Source organism: Phyllobates terribilis, unplaced genomic scaffold (genome assembly GCF_046119375.1).
Source record: "Phyllobates terribilis strain yellow unplaced genomic scaffold, ASM4611937v1 Scaffold_11__3_contigs__length_659146591, whole genome shotgun sequence".
NCBI lineage: Eukaryota > Metazoa > Chordata > Amphibia > Anura > Dendrobatidae > Phyllobates > Phyllobates terribilis.
This window is the reverse complement of record NW_027362771.1, coordinates 330,153,172-330,177,229: the sequence shown is the minus strand read 5'-3', so window position 1 is coordinate 330,177,229 and position 24,058 is coordinate 330,153,172. Positions and strand designations below refer to the sequence as shown.

Here is a 24,058-nt window from a genome sequence, read left to right as displayed (position 1 = left end):
TTTTTCTTAATTATTTCATGAATTTCATGAAATAATTAAAAAAAAAAAATACGTGAAGCTTCTCCCTATTTTTGTGTCCAGCCAGGTACAACTAGGCAGCTGGGGGATGGAATCTGCAGCGCAGGGAGGCCCAAGCTTTCTGCCCCCCCCCCCCCCCCCCGCTGAAAATTGCAGTCCGCAGCCACCCCGGAAAATGACGCGTTCATAGAAGCTGGATGCTGTACCTGGCTGGCATACAAAAATATGGCGAAGCCCACGTCAAAAGTTTTGGGAAAAATTAATTAAAAAATAAATAATAATTTAGGGACTGCATCTTTATTAACTCCTCAAATGTCATTTAGTGTTAAAATAAAGGATTTATTTTAAAAAAAATTGATGTGGGGCTTCGCCCTATATTTGTGTCCAGCCAGGTACAGCAGGCAGGAACAGGCTGCCCCCAACCACCAGCTGCCTATTTGTACCTGGCCGGACACAACAATATAGGGAAGCCCTTTTTTAAAAAAATTATTTCATGAAATAATTAAAAAAAAAATTGACGTGGGGCTTCGCACTATATTTGTGTCCAGCCAGGTACAGCAGGCAGGAATGGGCTGCCCCCAACCACCAGCTGCCTATTTGTACCTGGTTGGACACAACAATATAGGGAAGCCCTTTTTTTCTTAATTATTCCATGAATTTCATGAAATAATTAAAAAAAAAAATACGTGGGGCTTCGCCCTATTTTTGTGTCCAGCCAGGTACAACAAGGCAGCTGGGGGCTGGAATCCGCAGCGCAGGGAGGCCCAAGCTTTCTGGGCCCCACCCGCTGCAAATTGCAGTCCGCAGCCGCCCCGGAAAATGGCGCGTTCATAGAAGCGCCATCTTCTGGCGCTGTACCCAACTCATCCAGGGCCCTGGTGCGGTGGCTCACTGGGTAATAAAGGGGTTAAGGCAAGCTTGGCATTATCAGCTGGCCCTAAGCCCGAAATTCATGGGGTCACGCCAATATTAGACATGACCGCCATGAATTTCTAGTAAAGTATTAAAAAAAAAACACAAACACCCAGAAAAAAGTCCTTTAATTGAAATAAAGACACAATTCTTTATTGTTCTAAATTAAACCATACTTACAGTCACGCCCATTCCAGCTGAAGCCAACGATCTCCTTCAATAAAAGAAAAATAATAAAGCAACCTCATCCTTACCTTTCCATGGTTCCCACGACAGCTTCAGCTCTGCTACATCGAGATGACAGGCTGGACCGCAGCAGAACGCTGCCATCCAGCCTGTCATCCCGCAGACACTGAGAAGCGCAGGCATGCTTGCGCTCTTCAGTGTCTGGCTGTGACGGCATCCAGATGAGCCGAGGTCATGTCCAATGAACTCAGCTCACCTCATGCACGTCACTGACAGCGTGGGAAAATTCTCCTGCACTCAGCGCTTCAGCGTGAGACTTCTCCCACGCTGTCAGTGACATACATGAGGTGAGGTCATGTCCAATGAACTCAGCTCACCTCATGCACGTCACTGACAGCGTGGGAAAATTCTCCTGCACTCAGCGCTTCAGCGTGAGAATTTTCCCACGCTGTCAGTGACGTGCATGAGGTGCGCCGAGTTCATTGGACATGACCTCGGCTCATCTGGATGCCGTCACAGCCAGACACTGAGGAGCGCAAGCATGCCTGCGCTTCTCAGTGTCTGCGGGATGATAGGCTGGATGGCAGCGTTCTGCTGCGGTCCAGCCTGTCATCTCGATGTAGCAGAGCTGAAGCTGTCGTGGGAGCCATCGAAAGGTAAGGATGATGTTGCTTTATTATTTTACTTTTATTGCAGGAGATCGTTGGCTTCAGCTGGAATGGGCGTGACTGTAAGTATGGTTTAATTTAGAACAATAAAGAATTGTGTGTTTATTTCAATTAAAGGACTTTTTTCTGGGTGTTTGTGTTTTTTTTAAATACTTTACTAGAAATTCATGGTGGTCATGTCTAATATTGGCGTGACCCCATGAATTTCGGGCTTAGGGCCAGCTGATAATGCCAAGCTGGCCTTAACCCCTTTATTACCCAGTGAGCCACCGCACCAGGGCCCTGGATGAGTTGGGTACAGCGCCAGAAGATGGTGCTTCTATGAACGCGCCATTTTCCGGGGCGGCTGCGGACTGCAATTTGCAGCGGGTGGGGCCCAGAAAGCTTGGGCCTCCCTGCGCTGCAGATTCCAGCCCCCAGCTGCCTAGTTGTACCTGGCTGGACACAAAAATAGGGCGAAGCTCCACGTATTTTTTTTTTAAATTCATGAAATTCATGGAATAATTAAGAAAAAAAGGGCTTCCCTATATTGTTGTGTCCGGCTAGGTACAAATAGGCAGCTGGTGGTTGGGGGCAGCCCGTTCCTGCCTGCTGTACCTGGCTGGACACAAATATAGGGCGAAGCCCCACATCAATTTTTTTTAATTATTTCATGAATTTCCTGAAATGATTTAAAAAAAATTGACGTGGGGCTTCGCACTATATTTGTGTCCAGCCAGGTACAGCAGGCAGGAACGGGCTGCCCCCAACCACCAGCTGCCTATTTGTACCTGGTTGGACACAACAATATAGGGAAGCCCTTTTTTTCTTAATTATTTCATGAATTTCATGAAATAATTAAAAAAAAAAAATACGTGAAGCTTCTCCCTATTTTTGTGTCCAGCCAGGTACAACTAGGCAGCTGGGGGATGGAATCTGCAGCGCAGGGAGGCCCAAGCTTTCTGCCCCCCCCCCCCCGCTGAAAATTGCAGTCCGCAGCCACCCCGGAAAATGACGCGTTCATAGAAGCTGGATGCTGTACCTGGCTGGCATACAAAAATATGGCGAAGACCACGTCAAAAGTTTTGGGAAAAATTAATTAAAAAATAAATAATAATTTAGGGACTGCATCTTTATTAACTCCTCAAATGTCATTTAGTGTTAAAATAAAGGATTTATTTTAAAAAAAATTGATGTGGGGCTTCACCCTATATTTGTGTCCAGCCAGGTACAGCAGGCAGGAACAGGCTGCCCCCAACCACCAGCTGCCTATTTGTACCTGGCCGGACACAACAATATAGGGAAGCCCTTTTTTTCTTAATTATTCCATGAATTTCATGAAATAATTTAAAAAAAAAATGAGTGGGGCTTCGCCCTATTTTTGTGCCCAGCCAGGTACAACTAGGCAGCTGGGGGCTGGAATCCGCAGCGCAGGGAGACCCAAGCTTTCTGGGCCACCCCCGCTGCAAATTGCAGTCCGCAGCCGTCCCAGAAAATGGCGCGTTCATAGAAGCGCCATCTTCTGGCGCTGTACCCAACTCATCCAGGGCCCTGGTGCGGTGGCTCACTGGGTAATAAAGGGGTTAAGGCCAGCTTGGCATTATCAGCTGGCCCTAAGCCCGAAATTCATGGGGTCACGCCAATATTAGACATGACCACCATGAATTTCTAGTAAATTATTTAAAAAAACACAACACCCAGAATAAAGTCCTTTAATTGAAATAAACACACAATTCTTTATTGTTCTGAATTAAACCATACTTACCGTCACGCCCATTCCAGCTGAAGCCAACGATCTCCTGCAATAAAAGTAAAATAATAAAGCAACCTCATCCTTACCTTTCCATGGCTCCCACAACAGCTTCAGCTCTGCTACATCGAGATGACAGGCTGGACCGCAGCAGAACGCTGCCATTCAGCCTGTCATCCCGCAGACACTGAGAAGCGCAGGCATACTTCCACTCCTCAGTGTCTGGCTGTGACGGCATAAAGATGAGCCGAGGTCATGTCCAATGAACTCAGCTCACCTCATGCACGTCACTGACAGCGTGGGAAAATTCTCCTGCACTCAGCACTTCAGCGTGAGAATTTTCCCACGCTGTCAGTGACGTGCATGAGGTGAGCTGAGTTCATTGGACATGAGCTCACCTCATGCATGTCACTGACAGCGTGGGAAAATTCTCCTGCACTCAGCGCTTCAGCGTGAGAATTTTCCCACGCTGTCAGTGACGTGCATGAGGTGAGCTGAGTTCATTGGACATGAACTCGGCTCATCTGGATGACGTCACAGAGAGACACTGAGGAGCGCAAGCATGCCTGCGCTTCTCAGTGTCTGCGGGATGACAGGCTGGATGGCAGCGTTCTGCTGCGGTCCAGCCTGTCATCTCGATGTAGCAGAGCTGAAGCTGTCGTGGGAACCATGGAAAGGTAAGGATGAGGTTGCTTTATTATTTTTCTTTTATTGCAGGAGATCGTTGGCTTCAGCTGGAATGGGCGTGATGGTAAGTATGGTTTAATTTAGAACAATAAAGAATTGTGTGTTTATTTCAATTAAAGGACTTTATTCTGGGTGTTTGTGTTTTTCTTTAACTTTGACTATGGGGTTAGTAATGGGGGTGTCTTATAGACGCCTCTCCATTACTAACCTGGGCTTGATGTCAGCTGGCATTATAAGCTGACATCAACCCCAGCCCTATTACCCCACTGCCACCGCTACAGGGCAGTGGGAAGAGCGAGGCTAAGTGCCAGAATTGGCGCATCCTATGGATGCGCCATTTCTGGGGCGGCTGACGGCTGGTGTTTCTAGCCTGGGAGGGGGCCAATATTCATGGCACCCTTCCTGGGCTATTAAAATCAGCCCCCAGCTGTCTGCCTAGCCTTTGCTAGCTATTAAATTAGGGGGGACCCCACGTTATTTTTTTGGGGGGGTTCCCCCATTTTAATAGCTAGTAAAGGCTAGGTATTCAGCTGGGGGCTGATATTAGTTGCCTGGGAAGCTCCGTGGGTATTACCCCCTTCCCAGGCTTCAAACATTTGCCCCAGCTGTCTGCTTAACCTCCGTTAGAGCCTAAAATTAAGGGGAACCCCACGCCAATTTTTTTTAAAATAAATCCTTTATTTTAACACTAAATGACAAGTACAGTAATCAACACTATCACTGTACTTCATATATATGTGACTGACATGTTTCTATCTATCTAATCTATGTGTGATGCTCTATTCTTTCTGTTATAAATTGTCGGGTACAGATGCTGAATTGCCGGCCGGCTTTCTTAAAGAGACGGTGCATGAAAACACTATTATATTTTTAAATAAATCCTTTACACTAAATGACAAGTACAGTAATCAACACTGTCACTGTACTTCATAGATATGTGACTGACATGTTTCTATCTATCTATGTGTGATGCTCTATTCTTTCTGTTATAAATTGTCGGGTACCGCTGCTGAATTGCCGGCCGGCTTTTTTAAAGAGACGGTGCATGAAAACACTATTATTTTTTTAAATAAATCCTTTACACTAAATGACAAGTACAGTAAGCAACACTGTCACTGTACTTCTTATATATGTGACTGACATGTTTCTATCTACCTAATCTATGTGTGAAGCTCTATTCTTTCTGTTGTAAATTGTCAGGTACCGGTGAATGCCGCTGATGAATTGCCGGCTTTTCATGTCATTCTACATTATTCTTAGTTGTTTTACTTCATGTAGAATTAACCTACAAGGAAAGAAAGGGTTTATTTTCATTCCGATATTTGTGTCCCATTGACTTGCATTGGTTTCCGGTATCGGAATCGGCGATATCCGATACTTTTTGGGTATCGGCCCGATCCAATCCGATACGATATTTCCTGATATCGGAAGGTATCGCTCAACACTATTCATAACCCATTCATTTCCTCCTCTGAGAACAATCTAACTTTTCCTCAGGCCCACGGTTTAACAATTGATTTTTCCAAAATGATTAATACTCATTGATAGAGTGTAGTTAAAGACTATATATCATTTATTTTTTTTAGTTGATAGATACTACATGATATGTCCTGCAGATCAGTGGGTGTCTTGGTCCTGAGAATCTTACCGATTGCTCAAAAAGCCGCATGGAAACATGTAGCTTGTCAGGAAGAAGCACTGATCTTCTGTGTAAGCACGCATAGAGCAATGTGTAAGGGCTCATAGACTTTGTATTGAGCCTTGTGTGTGCTCAGACATACGTTGAGGGCTTTGCACAGGCCGCTACAAACTGTATGAGGTCAGAATAATAATAATTGTGATTATTCTGTCCACATACAGCATGCGTCTTGATGGCAGCACATCAGTTGTTTACAGTGATGATAATGTCTGTAAAGCACAGTGGAATTAATGGCGCTATATAAGCAAGCATAGTCATTAAGGGAAAATCTCCTGACCTCAATGATTATTTACAGGCCCATAGAAGCTATTGAATCAGCTGATGGGCTAGCGCATTAATCACATTAATCAGCTGAATGGCGGCATGTTTAAATGGGCCAGTGATTGAGAACGAAAGCTCTTCTGAGTGTGTAAAAGCGCCTGCAGACCAACTCCATGCATTGCCCTTGATGTCAATTATATGAAAGGGGTTTAGGAGAATCTGATGACAGTCACCTATGTTGTTAATTCAAGAAAGTTACGGTCTCCTTTATTTCCCTATAGAAGTGAGAATGCAGAGGCGTATGAAGTTCAGGACGAGGCATTCAGCTCTGGAATCTTTATGACGTATTTGAAGAAGCACATTTTGAAAGAACAGAAGGTTACGCACATGCTAGATGAGGTCCTTGAAGGTAAATTATATTGTGATTGCATTAATTACAACAGCATTAATGATTAATGTAACCTTTCCTATACTAGTCCCAAGACCTGGTCTTCGTCCTACTCTATAATGTCATACTGTCAGCCATAATTCTTATACAAAGTCCTGGTTGTCTGGAGCCATCAGCAGAGGAGCTTAAGGCATACTGTTATACAGTAGACTCAGTTAAGGGGTTGTCAGGCAGCATATATCTGTTTTATTAGGGCCAAAATATCTTTCCAATACTCCTCAATATTCACACATTCCTGTCCGCATCTGGGGCATACTGCATGGAGTCTAATCCCCATCTTGTACAGTAGGCTAGGAATTCTATATACCCTATGAAGGAGATATACTTGGGATAGCCTCTGACCTTCAGAGCGAAAGCATAGGCGTCTGCTCCAGAACATCTGTCCACTGATCATCCGTTAGGGGTCACAAGTCCCTTTCCCACTTATCCCTAGCATGTAGGGGAAATTTATTCAGGTGTCGGCGGACATTCCTTATATAAACTGGAGATAAGACCTCTCTACCAATTTGACATAACCAGCAGACTAAACATATGATTGTGTTTGATAGTAATATTGGTTAGCTTAACTTGTTTCTCATATGCATGTCTCAACTGTAAATGTTGGTAAAAGGATCTGCGCAGAATTGTGAATTCAGATTGGATTTGGTCAAAGCTCTTAAATCCATTATTTGAAGTAGTTGGGACACCAGACCTACCTCTCTCTCCTCCCAAGTCCTAAAGTCTAAGAGTTTATGTATTTCCTGCTGACCTGGATTATGCCAAAGAGGTAGGTATTCCGTGAATCCAAGCAAACGTTTATCTCTGTCCCATACTTGAATAGCTAGTTTTGGATGTCTTATTCTATCCATCTGAAAATGCCCCACTTCGAGAGAGCCCACTGAATGTTGCCACTTCATACCTCCCCTTACCAACCGACCCCCTCCATCATATAGCCCATCTCCTCCCCACCCTCGGAAATGTTGCATCTGGGATGAAATATAATACAACAATAAGTTGGGTACCAAGTACTGGGTAATGACCGTAAGTCACATAAGACAGAGATAAACATATCTCGTGTTCTATACAGTCGAAAATCTAAGGGGGTGTTTCCCACAGAGGAAACCCCTGTCATAGGGTGTTTTATGTTTTTTTAATGATCTAAACGTAACAGTTATAAAACATTAAAAAAAAAAATTTTGATTGACTGCCCTTATTTCTATATCCCCTACCTATTGCATTTATATTATAAAACAAAAAAAATGTATTTGATAGAAAAAAGTTCTTTGGTTGTCAGCCAAATTGAAATGAATGAAGTGTCTGATCTCAGCGCCTTCTTTTCCAGGAGCTCCACTTCTCTTCTATTGTCATTCTGACACAGTTAGAAGCTTATTGCCGTCTATGTGCAGGATTTGAAGAGACACATTGACTAATGCTTTTTTCTTGCAAGGTTTTCTTAAAGGCGAATTGTTTTTGGAAATATTAGGAGAGGTATAACATAATTATGGTCAGATTTCCTGCTGTTCAGTGTTCTTTCTTTTTTATATGATTGATGTATGTACATATAATGGATATTATATACTTAATATCTATGTTTATACATATTTTACACTAGAAATTAAGCACCAGCAGATATGCTAACATCAGAAGTAAAAACACTCTTGTACTATATCCAACATCCAAATGACAGTGTGAATGAAATGCATATGAAATGTTTTAAATGCAAGTCTTATGTCCACTGTTGACCTCTCTATTTATTTTAACTCCATAAAGATATTGGCAGAGATCCTTTGGTAACTGGCAAACAAGTTATGGAAATAAGACACTCTCTAAAAGAGGCTCGAGCTTTGACTGACAAGACCTACTTTTCGGGAAGTGAACATCTGAACCGGACTGTTTGGGAACAGCGTGCTAGTAAGTTGGGGATATGGCGCCCTCTGGAGTGTGCCAGCAGTCTGCATGATTTTAGAGAACAGGGGTATTTTCCTGGCATTCTCAAATACATATAACACATGACTACCTTCTTAGTTATGTGAAGTAAATTGTGGTTCTGTATAATTCATGATTTATGGTTTCATATATATATAAAACCTTAATACCTTCCCACCCCATGACATCATGCTACGTCATTGAGTGGGCTTAGGAGCTGAACCGACTCTACATTGGGCAGGTATGGTCCTGCCTCCAACAGCAGCAATAGGAGCTATTTTCAATCGCTGCTGTTTAAATACGTAAATGCTGCAGTCATTCTCTGCCATTTAGGTGGTGCAATTTTGCTTAAGTGCCCATTAGTTCCCCCTCAATGTGATCATGGGGTTGCCATCTTAGTGTTCTTCATAGGAGAACGTGATTTATTATTATGTACTGCAATACTGACGCGCTGCAATATATTGTACAGCGATCAAATGCAGGTTTGAATTTCCTAAAATAAATCAAAAAAATAATTTAAAAAAATTTGAATCCCCCTTCTTTTCCACATCCATATATAAAATAAAAAATAGACATATTTGGTGTCATCACATCCATAAAAGTCTATTTTATCAAAATCTAAAATAATTAATTGCCGTAAAGAAAAATAAATCGAAAAGGCAAAATTACAATTTTTCAGCATTTCACCTCTCTTGGAATTATTTTTCAGTGCATTAGTTGGTAAAATAAATGGTGTTATTCAAAACTACAACTAGACCTGGTAAAAAAGGTAGAAGGCTGACCACTGGATCTCCAACACTGCTGAGGATAGCGGGCGACAAATTCTTGTGTTCACCTAAAAAGTGGGACAAGCAAATTTAAGACAGTGATGAAGGCAGTTTACTGTGAAAAGAGTTGAAGGCAGTCATGTCGGCATGTTTACAAGGAGTTTTGCCACTGGCGGTGTGTTTTCATGTAGTCATATTGTTAGCTGTCAGAACTGTGAATGTTATATGACAAAAATGATTGAAGGTTAATCAATGGCCCCCTTAGATGAGCCAAACAAGCGGGAAATTCATAGAAACACTTGTTCCCGACTATCGGCCCATTTAAACAGGTCGGTAATTACACGAAGAACGATCAAAATGCTGATTCAGTAGGTGCAATGATGGTTACACCGGCATAAAGATCATCTTTATGGGCAGCACATCACCCAGTGTAAGCGACAAGTAAAAGACCACCGATCAGCTTGTATATAGCCGATAAGCAGTCATTTAACAGCCTGGATCTGCTGTCTAAAGGGGACATTACTTTTTAAGTAGTATGGATGTGAACATTTCTAAATTTATAAAGTGAAGTAATTTAATCAGTTCAAAAATATATATTTTTCAAAAATCTAAATATTCTTTTTCAGCCAGTCAGTTCTCCTAAAGCCACGGCCCCACTATCAGTATTTGGTCAGTATTTTTTCTCAGGAGTGGGTGATAAATGCAGAATTGGTGACTTGTTTCTATTATAGCTTTTCTCTAATTGTTCCTCACCTGGTTTTGGCTTCCACTCCTGAGAAAAAATACTGACCAAATACTGATAGTGGGGCCGTGGCCTTAGGCCACAAGTTTTAATATTTTTGCTAAATTTAAAGATGACTCACTGAGTGTTTGCAATTTTCATTTTGCACCAATTTTCAACCCCTGGAGAAAATTCTTGACTTATGTTATAAGTAAAAAAAGAAAGACTTTACAGCACAGATCCCTCTGATAACGTGAGCTTTATAAATAGCATCTTGACTTCCTTATAATTAATACACATGACTATTAGTAAAACATCAACTGTCTTTGGTAATTCCCATTTAAGTTCCTGTTACATTGTTTGCTTTAGGAAGTGGTAATGCTACAACCAATTTGTATTAACACCTTTCTGACCGGGTGAGGTTTTGTTTATATGATTTAGTTGTGCTTTACTTTTATTCTTCCCTTCTTCAAAGTGCCATTGCTTTTTTATTTTCTTTTAAATTTGAGTCTACATACGAGAGCTTATTTTTTTGCTGGACCTGTTGTAATTTTAAAACACACCATCCATTTTGTCACAAAATGTACTGAAAAATCCAACCGAGGGGAAATGGTGAAAAAAAAGCAATTGCGCCATTTGCTTTTGGGTTATGCTTTTATGGCGTTCATTGTGCTGTAAAGATGATCTACAACATTATACTTGAGGTCAGTACAATTAAGGTGTACTTTAGTGATACCATACTTTTACATTGTGATATAGATATATCATATATTCAGTATATTATAATATATATACGATACACAAAACTTTGTTATTTTCTGCCGATGGAGCTATGTGAGGGCTTGATTTTTGTCTGGTGAGCTGATATTTTTATTGGTATAATTTAGGGGTATATATAATGTTTTCATCACTTGTTATTGCATTTTTAGGGGAGATTCTGTTTTATTTATGCTGTTAACCATATGGGTTAACTAATTTTATGTTTTCAAAGAACAAACCTTTTTGAATACTGTGATACAAAATATGTTTATTCTTTTCATTTCTTTATTTTTGGATTATGAAAATTGTAGTGATTCAAACGCTTGTTTTTTATTTTTTAAATAAAACTGGGCTTCAAGGGAGTACAAAGAATGTACCACATTCAGCACCCTATGGATCACATCTCAAGGGAACCAATGGATGCCAAAAAGAAAATCCCATCACTTACATGCCGCTCTCATGGACTGACATCCTCACTTAAATGGCAGCGATCGGCAATCATGCGGGTGCAGGCGGTATGGCACCTGCTATTTATAGAGAGGGCTTAGCTCTTGAGTCCGCTCCACACACCTGTGCTACACGTAGGATGTTCTGGTACATCTTATGTTAGGAAAGGGTTAAACCATTTATAATGAAGTGTACCCTCAGTTATAATTAACTTCTGATAAATCAGAAAGTTTAAAAAATTATCATCGGTGGAATTTTGTGCACGGAGATCCACACAAATCTATTAAATAAAAGAGCTGCATTGCCTCTTTGCCTGTAGACTAATATAGATAGATAGATAGATAGATAGATAGATGGATAGAATATAAAAAGTATACACACCCTTGTTAAAATGCTAGGCTTTTGTCATGTAAAAAAATACCACAAAGAGTAATTTCAGAACATTTTCCACCTGTAAGATCAACTATAATCTGAACAATTCAATTGAAAAGTAAACTGAGATATTTTAAGGTAGAAAATGGAAATTAAAGAACTAAAACAATGTGGTTGCATTGATATCCACTAGTGCTGAGCGAATTTGTTCGGCATTTCAAATTCGTGTTCGTGTACGGGGTTCCGACGTGTTCGCGCCAAAAAAATCGGCTCCGCCCATGAACATCCCTGATTTGCCAAGCTGTCACGCAGATGACAGCGTGGCAGCAACTTTTTTTGTTGATTTGGAGGTATGTTTAGGATCTTTTTAGCAGAGGCCTGAAGGTTTTATTGCAAAAATTGACTAATATTTGGTACTGTTCATAATTCCCATCACCTTGATTAAAGGACCATTTCCTGCTGCAGAACAACAGCCTCAAAGCATGTCACTGCCTCCATCTTGCTTCACTGTGGGTATGGTGTTCTTTTGGTGATGCACAGTGTTGGCTTTGAGCCAAACATACCTTTTGAAATTATAGCCAAAAACTTCCATATTAGACTCATCAGAGCATAACACATTTTCCACATGCTTTTGATAGACTTGATCTAGGTTCTGGCAAAACATAGATAGATTTAGATATTTTTTCTTCCATCTTGCCACCCCACCCCACCCCACCCCACCCCACAGTCCAGACATATAAATAATACAGGAAATTGTTGTCACATTCAGTACACAACCGGTACTTGACAGAAATTCCTGTAGCTCCTTTAGTGTTGCCATAGGCTCCTTGACAGCCCCTTGGGCCAATTTTTTTCTAGCCTTTTCACCAATTTTTAAACGATGTTGAATTCTAGGTAATGTGATTGTTGCTCCGAATTTAAGTCACTGTAACAATTATAATGGATAGCTCAGGAGTCCTTTTGTGTGGAGACACGACAGAACACAGTTTATAGGTGGAAAGTCTATATTATAACACACGGTGAATAAACACTAGTGCAGAGAAAAACTCAAAGTCCATAGACACTTGAAGATGCTTGTCACAAGAAAGTCTTTGTTTAGTCCAAACACAGTTAGATACATATATATTTAAGCAAGTCCACATATATATATTTAATTGTCCAGGTGTTGAGGAGAGCCATAGGATCAAATACTTAATTAACCTCAAGACATAGGAGATTGAGACAAAAGACCCATAAAGTGTATTTCACCTTACATAAGCTTGTTTAGATCAAAAGATGGCTGCCATTTCCTGTTTCATCACACCATGCTCTGTTCTGGGAGGTGGCTGCATTCTATAGAAGGACTAACCAATCACAGAACGACACATCGCATGGATCACGCCCCCTGATGACCTCATGGACCACCCCCCCGATGACATCATGGATCACGCCCCCTGATGACCTCATGGATCACGCCCCCTGATGACCTCACGGATCTGCCCATGGACTAACCAATGAATACATCTGGTTACTCCCATTCTAGGGTTAACCAAGCCCCTATTTACAGTTTATATAAGTCTATGTTCGGGTTGAATAAAGAGACTTGGAGCTGTGCCATAGCTGATCAAGGAGAGCTTACATCCGACTGTGTGTGTCTGATGTTACTCTTTCTTGCATGCACTTGATCATATTAATTAGGCCAGGAGCAGGCAACTAGTGAACATACCAAAGTGTTCACCCTAACACAGGGAGGCCTGGATAGAAAGTCTCAAAGTCCAGAACAGATCTGTGCTCTGATTCTATTTATAGTATGTAGGAACAGAGGAGAAACCAGCTTATGTGCACAGCAAAAGCAGGTGGGAGCAGAGGCAGAAGGAATGCTGGAAATCAGGGTATTCAGCAGGATCTCTTGTGAGCAGGAGACTGGAGAATCACACAGGATTGCAGGAGCATGCAGAAAGCCAGGAAGCCACCAGGAACTGGTCACAGGCAGAATACTCAAGCACTGGCAGGAGGGTGGGGTGGAGTTATAAAGCAAAAGAGAAAGGGCACATGAGACCAAGGACGCCATCTTGAAAAAGGGCAGGAAAGCCCAAAAGTTAAAAGAAAATAGAGTCCTGACAGCCACGTCTTCATGATAATCTTCACAGTGTTCCATCAAATATCTAATGCCTTGGGGAAAAAATTGTACCCTTCTCCTGACTGATAACTTTCAACAAATGAGATCCTTTTGCTGCGTTGAAAGCTGTTTACAGACCATGGTTTTTGCTGTACAATGGACCTAAGAAAATGTCAGGATAATCCTGGTAGAACAGCTAAACTTTATATGGGGTTAATCAGAATCACTGTAAATGATGTCAGTGATTCTGACACCCCCCCCACCCCAAAAAAAAAAAAAATAAAGAAAAGAAAATGATCTCAGTTTGTTTCTCAATCGATTTCTATGGATTATGGGTGACATTACAGTTGGGAAAAGTTCTGAAATAATTCTTTTTGGTATGATTTTTTTTTACATGTCAAAAGCCTGGCATCTCAAGAGGAGTGTACACACATTGTATATCCAAGATATATATGTAGATAAATGGATTGGACATTTAGTATTAGTGGGATTGTTGGGGCTGCGTGTGAGATTCTTTTTCCTCAGTAGACAGATTGCAGTACAGTCATTCTAATATCCTGTCCATGCAAAGCTGAAAAATACTGATTATTGGAAAAGGCTTATAATTTTACATCAGCGCACAGTATGACATTGATTACATCAAGTGATGTCACATCGGGCCTAGGTAAGGCAGACAAAATTAGGTGGATCAAGGTGGAACTAGTAGGATGTAACACCTTTAACAGCAGAGAAAATGGGCAAAAAGCTACAATTACTATTACTTGTGATTTCCATTATTGTTGCGCTTTTAACATTCATGTCAATGGATAAAAATACACAATTCTGAATTATGCAACTTTAGTATTTTTGAAAATATTTTGCATCAGTACCTGTAAACCAAATTTATTAGGAGTGGGTCCAAACATGGAAGCAGTGCAGATCTGTTAATTATACTTTTTCAGACATTTATTTTCCACTCCTGGTTTTGGCTACGGATGCAAAAAAATGATCGAAATACTGCCATGTGAAAGTTCAAGTACTGAAAGTGGACCTGTCACCGTGTCAAAAAATGGCCGGTTTTTGCTCTGATTTTACTCCCACGGGTACGGAAAGTATTCAGACTCCTTTCAATTTTTCACTGTTTGTTTCATTGCAGCCATTTAGTAAATTCTAAAAAGTTCATTTTTTTCTCATTAAAGTACACTCTGCACCCCATCTTGACTGAAAAAAAACAGAAATGTAGAAATTTTTGCAAATTTATTAAAAAAAGAAAACTGAAATATCACATGGTCATAAGTATTCAGACCTTTTGCTCAGACACTAATATTTAAGTCACATGCTGTCCATTTCCTTGTGATCCTCCTTGAGATGGTTCTACTCCTTCATTGGAGTCCAGCTGTGTTTAATTAAACTGATAGGACTTAATTTGGAAAGGCACACATCTGTCTATATAAGACCTCACAGTTCACAGTTTGGGACCACCAGAAGTCTTCCTAGACCTGGCCTTCCAGCCAAACTGAGCAATCGTGGGAGAAAAGCCTTGGTGAGAGATGTAAAGAAGAACCCCAAGATCACTGTGGCTGAGCTCCAGAGATTGGTGGTGGCAGCATCATGCTATGGGGGTGTTTTTCAGCTGCAGGGACAGGACTGGTTGCAATTGAAGGAAACATGAATGCGGCCAAGTACAGAGATATCCTGGATGAAAACCTCTTCCAGAGTGCTCTGGACCTCAGACTTGGCCGAAGGTTCACCTTCCAACAAGACAATGACCCTAAGCACACAGCTAAAATAACAAAGGAGTGGCTTCAGTACAACTCTGTGACCATTCTTGACTGGCCCAGCCAGAGCCCTGACCTAAACCCAATTGAGCATCTCTGGAGAGACCTGAAAATGGCTGTCCACCAACGTTCACCATTCAACCTGACAGAACTGGAGAGGATCTGCAAGGAAGAATGGCAGAGGATCCCCAAATCCAGGTGTGAAAAACTTGTTGCATCATTCCCAAGAAGTCTCGTGGCTGTACTAGCTCAAAAGGGTGCTTCTACTCAATACTGAGCAAAGGGTCTGAATACTTATGACCATGTGATATTTCAGTTTTTCTTTTTTAATAAATTTGCAAAAAGTTCTACATGTCTGTTTTTTCAGTCAAGATAAGGTGCAGAGTGTACCTTAATGAGAAAAAAATGAACTTTTTAGAATTTACCAAATGGCTGCAATGAAACAAAGAGTGAAAAATTGAAAGGGGTCTGAATACTTTCCGTACCCACTGTATTTATTGTTATTGACCAGTGCAACAAAATATCCTTAAACCTTTGTTCTTCAATATATTGCAGAAATTCCAAAACAAGTGGTAAAGTTTTCATGTGGAGTTGAAGCTGAACTGAGATTTAAAGTTGTGTTCTCAAACCTCATACACACGTTTGCAAAACTGACTCAGACCCCTCCTCATTTATCCGATGTCAGGATTATTCTCTACAAACCTACCGTAAGTCAGCACTTTAAGTCGTATAAAACTAAAACAATGCTAAAAGTTGTTTCACAATACAATATATTCTATAATGGACACTTTCTACTTAAAGGGAATCTGTCAGCAGGTTCTTCTACCTCATCTGAGAGCAGCATAATGAAGGAAAAGAGACCCGGAGGCACGTGGGCAGCTAGTCCAGCAGTGATAATCTTCTGCTGATAGAGCACTTATTGTATTGAAACAACAGCACACAGTCTAATAAGTGAAAAATCACTGAAATCAGTGTCTCAGCCCCTACCTCATGCTGCCCTCGGATTACACAGCAAAAACCTGCTGAAAGATTCCCTTTAAGAATTCTCCAGTCATACCATGATATTGTTTTCAAAAAGCTGCCATCTACTTAGATCTTTACTGGACCACACTATAAAGACCTCACAGGCCCAGAGATCTCTATTACCATAGAAGGGGCCACCGTCATATACTTCCGACCAGTTGTTAAAATATCAATGCCCAATTATCCAGTCCTATCCCAATTATCCAGCCTCAGGTCCATAATTTTGTATGCTATCTGTGTTACATTTCCCTGCATGTCATGTACAACACAAATGGGATGTGACAAGAAGCTTCTCTTACTAATTTTGAAACAGTCTAGCACTTGAGCACAGCAGGAGATGAGCAACTAAAGGGTGGGCACTTGGATGATGGCATGGTTAGAGCCACATTTCATCCACCTTTTTTTTTGCCTTCCTCTGGATCAACAAGTTAGGCTATGGGTTGAACTAGATGGACTTAGTCTTCCTTCAACCTTAAAAACTATGTTACTAGAGTACAAAGCAGGGTCCACTATGCTGCCTGAAACATTAGTTTAAAGGGAGTCTGTCATGTAAAAATGCTATTAGACTGAAGATATGGGGTTAATATGCAGTTTAATAGCATTCTGACATCGTGTTGCCACTGCTCTGAGAGCCCCGCTGCCGGGTGGAAATAAACTTTATTCCTCCCAGCAGGCACAATCTTTCAGTCATAGGAGTGAGCTTGCATGGCTTCAGTCACCGCTCTGTGCATAGAGAGCTGTGGTTGTAACTGCGCCCCCAGCAATGACTGACAGCCGGCCCTATTGATGAGCTGCTGTCAATCAGTGCAGGGGCTTGGTTTCAGCCATCACTCACTTGCACTGATGGGTGACTAAAGCCGCGCCGGCCACACTCCTATGGATGAAAGACCAAGCCAGCCTGGAGCAATAAATTTAACTTCCTCCCGACAGAGGGGCTCTCAGTACGGGCACCACACATGTTCTTAAAGGGGTTATATTTCAGCAAAAATAGATTTTTTGTTGTATAATGAAAAGTTCAACAATTTTCCAGTATACTTTTTATATCAGTTCCCCATAGTTCTTATATCCATATTTGCAGGCATCCAATAGGATGTCTGCACACAATACTGAGCCTCATTTTGACTTGTAGTGTGTTTTTCCACTTTAATTTTGGGGGTGACTCCAAATCCAGGCCTCCATTGGTTAATAAATTTGATTTCCATTGATGATTTTTATGTGATTTTGTTGTCAGCACATTCAACTTTGTACAGAACAAAGTATTCAATGAGAATATTTCATTCATTCAGATCTAGGATGTGTTATTTGAGCGTTCCCTTTATTTTTTTGAGCAGTGTATATGATTTTCAAATAATCTTTATTGCATTACATTAGGTGCCTTTTTCTGAAGTGTAAAAATCTGTTCTGTTCATGTGATGGATACACAGATGTTCTGATTAGTGTACTGGATCACAGAAGGGTCCCATTGAATCACAGCAAAGATCCTGTAAGATGTCAGGCATTGATACAAAAAAATTACATAACAAATTTTAATTTGCTGAAAATGCAATACCCCTTCAAGTTATGCTATTTCTTTAAAATATTATCAAAATACATGTTTGCCCGATAAAAGGTTTTCTTTATTACTACAGACACTTGATAAACATCTGATTGTCCTTTTGTGTCAATTAGGATTCTGTGGGATTCTCGGACAACAGACTTGATCCAGTAGATTCCCTGCTGACCATGGATGAAGATGGAGAAGTGGATTATATGCTCAGGCTTTGCAGCCTCCAGAAGTACAAGGTGAGGAGTAGCCAACAGTTTTTATACTTAGAAATGTGTTCTAGTGATTGTCACTTATTATTGTGTACAGCAATATATTATATTGATTAGATCTATTGTTTTTTTTTGTATTTTCAGAATAACATAATTATAAAAATTGACCTTCACTGCACAAATCTGGACACTGGAGAAAGACTTCAGGAAAGTTTAGAGCAAATAATTCCCATAGCATGGATAGCCAGATTGTTAAACAGGACAAACACATGCTGTGTGGAAAGAAATCCGAGTAATGGAGCTGCAGCCAAAGACTGTATTCCAAGCTCAGAAAATCCGCAGAAAATTACATCCATGGAAAAAAAACCTCCTCCAGCGCAACAACTCGCAAATGCTGTAGAAATGCCTAGTAGCGGCCAATCTAAATCGAGCAGTAAACCAGAGGAAAATGATGAAGATGACATATTGTCCATCTCATGAACTCCTCTTTTTGGGTTCTTGTCTTCTCTGCCTGTACTGCACAAGTGAACTAATCATATATTTTCATTAAGGTCACAGGGGTACAACGTATGTGGTACATTAATGCCCAGGAAGTATATATTCTACACATATTATGTTTTCACATTTTTGGATATCTGGAGATGAGGCTTCCATCATCTTTGCGGATCTTACTATTTCCCGAAGGACCATCACATCATTTAGCTGAAATGCAAAGCTATCTTTAAAGAAGCACCATGGTAAAAAAAAAATGTCACCATTTACTAATTTTTGTGCCAGTAAATATTTTGGACCCTACACACTACGTTTGAGGCCATTGTTGGGTGCATACGCTCAGAAGATATGAGCCTGACGGTGGTCATAGTCCTGATAGATGCTGAGGCATTTGTCCACCATAGATTCTATTGTAAAGAGACGTATACTGGATGGTATATGTTTCTTTGCAGTAGCTCTTTTTATAGGAAAGCATAGTCTGCTGCACTTTCCTATACAGTTAAAGTAATAGTTTGCTGGCACATACAAGTCAGACGGGGGCCAAAAAAACACATTTTTGGCCTTCATCTCGTGAATGGTGGTCTATGACGTTATTACAGTATACATCAGGAAAATCTCTTGAGGCTAAGAGCACAGACGCAATGTGCATCCAGCCTGACTTATAATTTTAGACTAATATGTGTACAATTATAATTTCCATCTGGTCTGTTGGGTCACAAGATCCAGTGGTGACCCACCCACAACTTGCTGTAAACTATGTGCATAATGTGACATCATGGCCTGGAGTGGTCCCTTCCAGTTACCTACAAGTGTGGGTCAGTCGCTGCATGCCACCCTTCCCACTGATGGGTATCACACTCTGTTGTAGTAAGAACAGTACAGTTGGGATAGAGATGGGGATGCAATGAGGAGCACTTACATAGAGAAATGCTGCCAAGGCAGTTGACTGTCCTGAGAAATGATAAAACCTGGTTATGTTAAGTAAAACTGTAAACTGGGAACAGATTCTAATATTTAGTAAAATAACCATAAAGGGATTAAATAATACAAATGTTGGAGGGCTTCGCTAAATGTTTATGGTACTACTACCAATTTGGTCGGCAATATACCAAGCATATGGGGAACCAGAATTAGTTTTCTAACGCACAACTATTAGCTTAAGTTATCAGGCTCTTTTTACAGGGAATGAGATGTGTGAAAACATCACCACCGAAAATTCACTCAGCTAAAAATATGAAGAGTTCTCAATATACATATTTTATTTATTTTAACTTATTACTATGCTGGACTGTATTTCGGACATCACATTTCTTGTTTAGACACATCTCAGAAGTAAAAGGAGAAACAAAGTGGACTTCACTAATAAAGTTCTACAGCTGCCGTAGAACACAATTCTTGAAAGTCCTTGCCAAAATTGTATTTGTAGACAAAAAGTCTCACTGGGATTAAGGGTTTCAAAGATTATATACAAACTACTTCTGAGCTTCACCTACAGTCAGGTATAAGGTTGCAATCACAACTGGGCTTAAATACTTTATGGCATATGGACTTTTATTATGTCTATATGCCCTAGTAATTCATAAGACCACTCCATTGCATATCAGTTATGTTAACAAAACATCTTTGGAGATGCCACCTTTTGAGATGTACTGTAGCCTTTACTAAGGCAGATTTCACATATATCATAGTATAAGGCAACTATAAATTCTGCATTTCTAGACCTGGCCTGTTCTCCATTTGATACTTCACATGTCAATTTTTCTCATGAAATTCTTCAGTTTTTCTTCATAGTCGATAAGTAATGATTGTATTTAATTTATGGACTCTGTGCGTAATGCACTCATGCAGATGGCAACATTTTACTATTACTAAGTATTGATTTCTCCGTAAAATATCTGTGACTCATTAACAGATTAAGATAAAGCAGATATTTATAAAGGTAGAATAACCCAATATGATTTTCTACCAATCTGATTAATTCAAATTGTTGCTTTTTGTAGCCATCATTTCCAGGTCACAAATATTACTAGTTTTAATAGTTATAATAAGTGTAATGTTAAAACTATGCATTAACACATAATGTAAACTTTGGCTTACCGTATATATAACAAAGGCTCACATTTCTCAAAATTTCATACTTTTATCCTATTAAACTTTAGGCTCGTCTAATTTACAGACATACCTTGTGACACATTTATGACTATTTGATTTCTTTAATAATTATGTCACAAGACAGACTATTTTTTTCTCATCTGCGACTTCTTTTACAACTTTATTATTTATAACATAAATCGCATTTCAGAAATGTGTCTAAATCCTGGCTAATCAGTAATCACTCTTCACTCCATGTTTATAAACTGATGTTCACGGCGCAAATGGCTCTAAATTCTGGGGCCAATGATTCATTAATATGTGGAATAGCAGATGGAACCCTATTTTGGAGTAAAATGCATGAAAAAACAGGGTTACATACTTTGATAAATGTGGGACATTGGGGGGGAGATTTAATGGACTTAAAGGGGTTGTCCACTATAATGATGTTAAAGATCTATCCATGGGATGGGTCATCAATATCGCATCGGTGGAGGACCAACACTTGGCACCCCCGAAGATCAGCTGTTATCTTTTCCGCAGTGGTCGGATGTAAACAGTGTATGGAGAGGAAATGCACAGCTTCGCCACACTGTAGATCTGCTTCTAATTCATTAACTTTGGGGATGCTACTTGTCGGCCCCCCATCAATATCATTGTAGTGGGAAACACCTTTAGAGTGAAATTTGTGGGAGTAAATTATGCCATATTTATAAAATGGCAAACAGCTTGGTGTCTTTTAGAGTAAAATCAAATGTAAGCTTGCTGTAAATATTTTATCTGTCTTATAATAACTTGCTGGTTAGCCAACCTTACCTATTTTTATCAACTGTTATTTCAAAACTGTCAAGAAATGAGAAATGTCACAAATTTTAGAGCTGTCAATCAAAAGAAGAGCCCCCCGTCTTCTTTTGATTGACTGCTCTGGCTTCATAGAACCCGAGAAGAGTGGAGATAGATGGAAACCAAGCAGGTGGGAAGTTGCACTTATATGTTTGGTAATGCAAAGGGTGCACCAAGTCACCTATACTTGGTTTGAACAGTCATTCTGTGCCAACAGAGTCCCTTTAAGCAACTGCCAGGAACTTTTCATAAATTACTTTCCAATGAGAGCAAAAGGACTGGGCATGTTGAAATCCAACATGCCTGACTCCTTTTTCCATCAACATTTGTCAACGGTAAATAATCAGGACATGCCCACACAAATTAAATGAGGGCGTTTGGTCAAAATTGATCTAATATGTATGGCCAATGTAACATAGTTCTAATTGTTCTCACAGTCTGGCTTGCAGTATGGTTTTCTCAAACATATACACTAAATACAATTTTTCTAATGTTTGCATTTTTTCTGTGTTTGATTCTTCACTTATATTGTAGTTCTGCAGTGTATTATTATATTGCAGTGGAATACATGAAGATGGTGTAAAATATACCGTTACTGTCATGAAAATGTATTTTTTCTTAGGGAATAATTCTGCTGCCAATGCCTTAATTTTAAGTTTTGCACTGTTTGTGAAAAATACTTAATTTAATGATATTTGTGCCTATACTTGTAGTGAAAATGAAGATGATCCTGCAGACTACAATAATTTGCTATGTATATATAAAAAAATATAATCAAAAGATTTGCGTCTTCTTCAATTCTTAACGCAGTGATAAATACTAACTTTGGCCTCTTGTTTGTGATCAGAAGACACATATACAGTATATATCTTCCATTAAACCTGTCAAATACTGTGTAAAGTTTGAAAATGTTTGTAGTGAATGGCAAACATTAAAATAGACATTGTCCTACTAATTTTATTCTTTGAGATGAGGCAATCATGGTGTCATTTTAAAAATAATGCTCCTGTCTATGCATATTGCTGGTACCTATTTACTATGCATGGCCATTCTTAGTTGGTGGAGCAATTTGTGTGGTTAATTTCAATAAAGAACGAGACTCCGGCATGCTAACTAGCTACGTGACCCCTCGCGATCAAGCTTCTTAGAGGGACAAGTGGCGCTCAGCCACGTGAGATCGAGCAATAACAGGTCTGTGATGCCCTTAGATGTCCGGGGCTGCACGAGCGCTACACTGAACGGACCAGCGTGTGTCTACCCTTCGCAGACAGGTGCGGGTAACCCGCTGAACCCCGTTCATGATGGGGATTAGGGATTGCAATTCTTCCGCGTGATCGAGTAATTCCCAGTAAGTGCGGGTCATAAGCTCATAATGATTAAGTCCCTATTTACTATGTTGTAAAGGTATATCTACAACTGTTCACATACAATCAATCAACTACATACTATAATCCATACCATCAGGGGAGTACATAGAAATCACTGGACCCTATAGCAAAAGTTCTATTTGGCCCCCCTATACCTCTAAAAAAAAATACATATATTTATATTTTTTTGCTCTATCCAATGTCTATGGAACTGATGTAAATAGCTGAGCACAAAAGCACTCAGCAGCTCTATAAAAAATGAATAGAGCAGAGGCCAAACATGCACACATCTGCTCCATTCTGGACGGGAATGCAGAGCCCTGTTCTCAGAATCTCAGGGGCTCGGCAGTGTGATCCCTAGTGATCAGCAAGTTATCCACCTGATCCTATGGATCGGGGATAACTTGATTATTTGGCAAGCAACCCTTTAAAGAGTCAGGTTTATACTACTATTCTTTACAATTACAGTACCATACATGAACCAAAAACAAATATGTTCAAACACACATACAGTAGGTATGGAAAGTATTCAGACCCCTTTAAATTTTTCACTCTTTGTTCCATTGCAGCCTTTTGGTAAATTCTAAAAAGTTCTTTTTTTTCTCATTAACCCCTTTTTGGCGCAGGGTGTACTAATACGTATTTGTGCCCTGCGCCTTATGGGACTGATACGTATTAGTATGCCCTATCTTTCTATCTTTAATGCGACACCGAGACTTCGGTCGCGGTGATTGCATTCAATTTTCGGTGCCATCTTACCTTAGGGTAGATGGCGCCGGCATCTCGGGGGGTGTCGCCGCCCCCCGCACCCACAATCGCTGTGATTGGCTCTTTTCTTGCCTCCGACACTGACAGCGAGGGCAAGGATCCCACATTTCTTTATTTTTCCGACTCCTCATTGTCCTCCTCTTCTTCCTCCTCCTCCTCTTCCTCCTCAGGTGCTGCTGGACTGCCACGCAGTCGTCGCAGGAGAGAAGATGATCCAGCGCCCCTCACTACTGACTCCATATGGACCTCGCCCCCCAAAAATTATGAGCCACTGATTCCTGATTT

The 24,058-nt window shown here is 40.4% G+C and overlaps 1 protein-coding gene across 1 annotated transcript in view; it reads left to right on the top strand.

The window, feature by feature from the left end:
• Positions 1 to 22,418, top strand: part of LOC141166209 (mucosa-associated lymphoid tissue lymphoma translocation protein 1-like) — a 76,119-nt gene extending 53,701 nt beyond the window's left edge. The window contains exons 12-16 of the mRNA XM_073652676.1: positions 6,442 to 6,569; positions 8,358 to 8,498; positions 15,990 to 16,141; positions 18,126 to 18,239; positions 18,357 to 22,418. Coding sequence (XP_073508777.1) covers positions 6,442 to 6,569; positions 8,358 to 8,498; positions 15,990 to 16,141; positions 18,126 to 18,239; positions 18,357 to 18,692 — 871 coding nt within the window. The 3' untranslated portion in view covers positions 18,693 to 22,418. The remainder of the gene's footprint in view (positions 1 to 6,441; positions 6,570 to 8,357; positions 8,499 to 15,989; positions 16,142 to 18,125; positions 18,240 to 18,356) is intronic.
• The last annotated feature ends 1,640 nt before the right edge of the window (positions 22,419 to 24,058 follow it).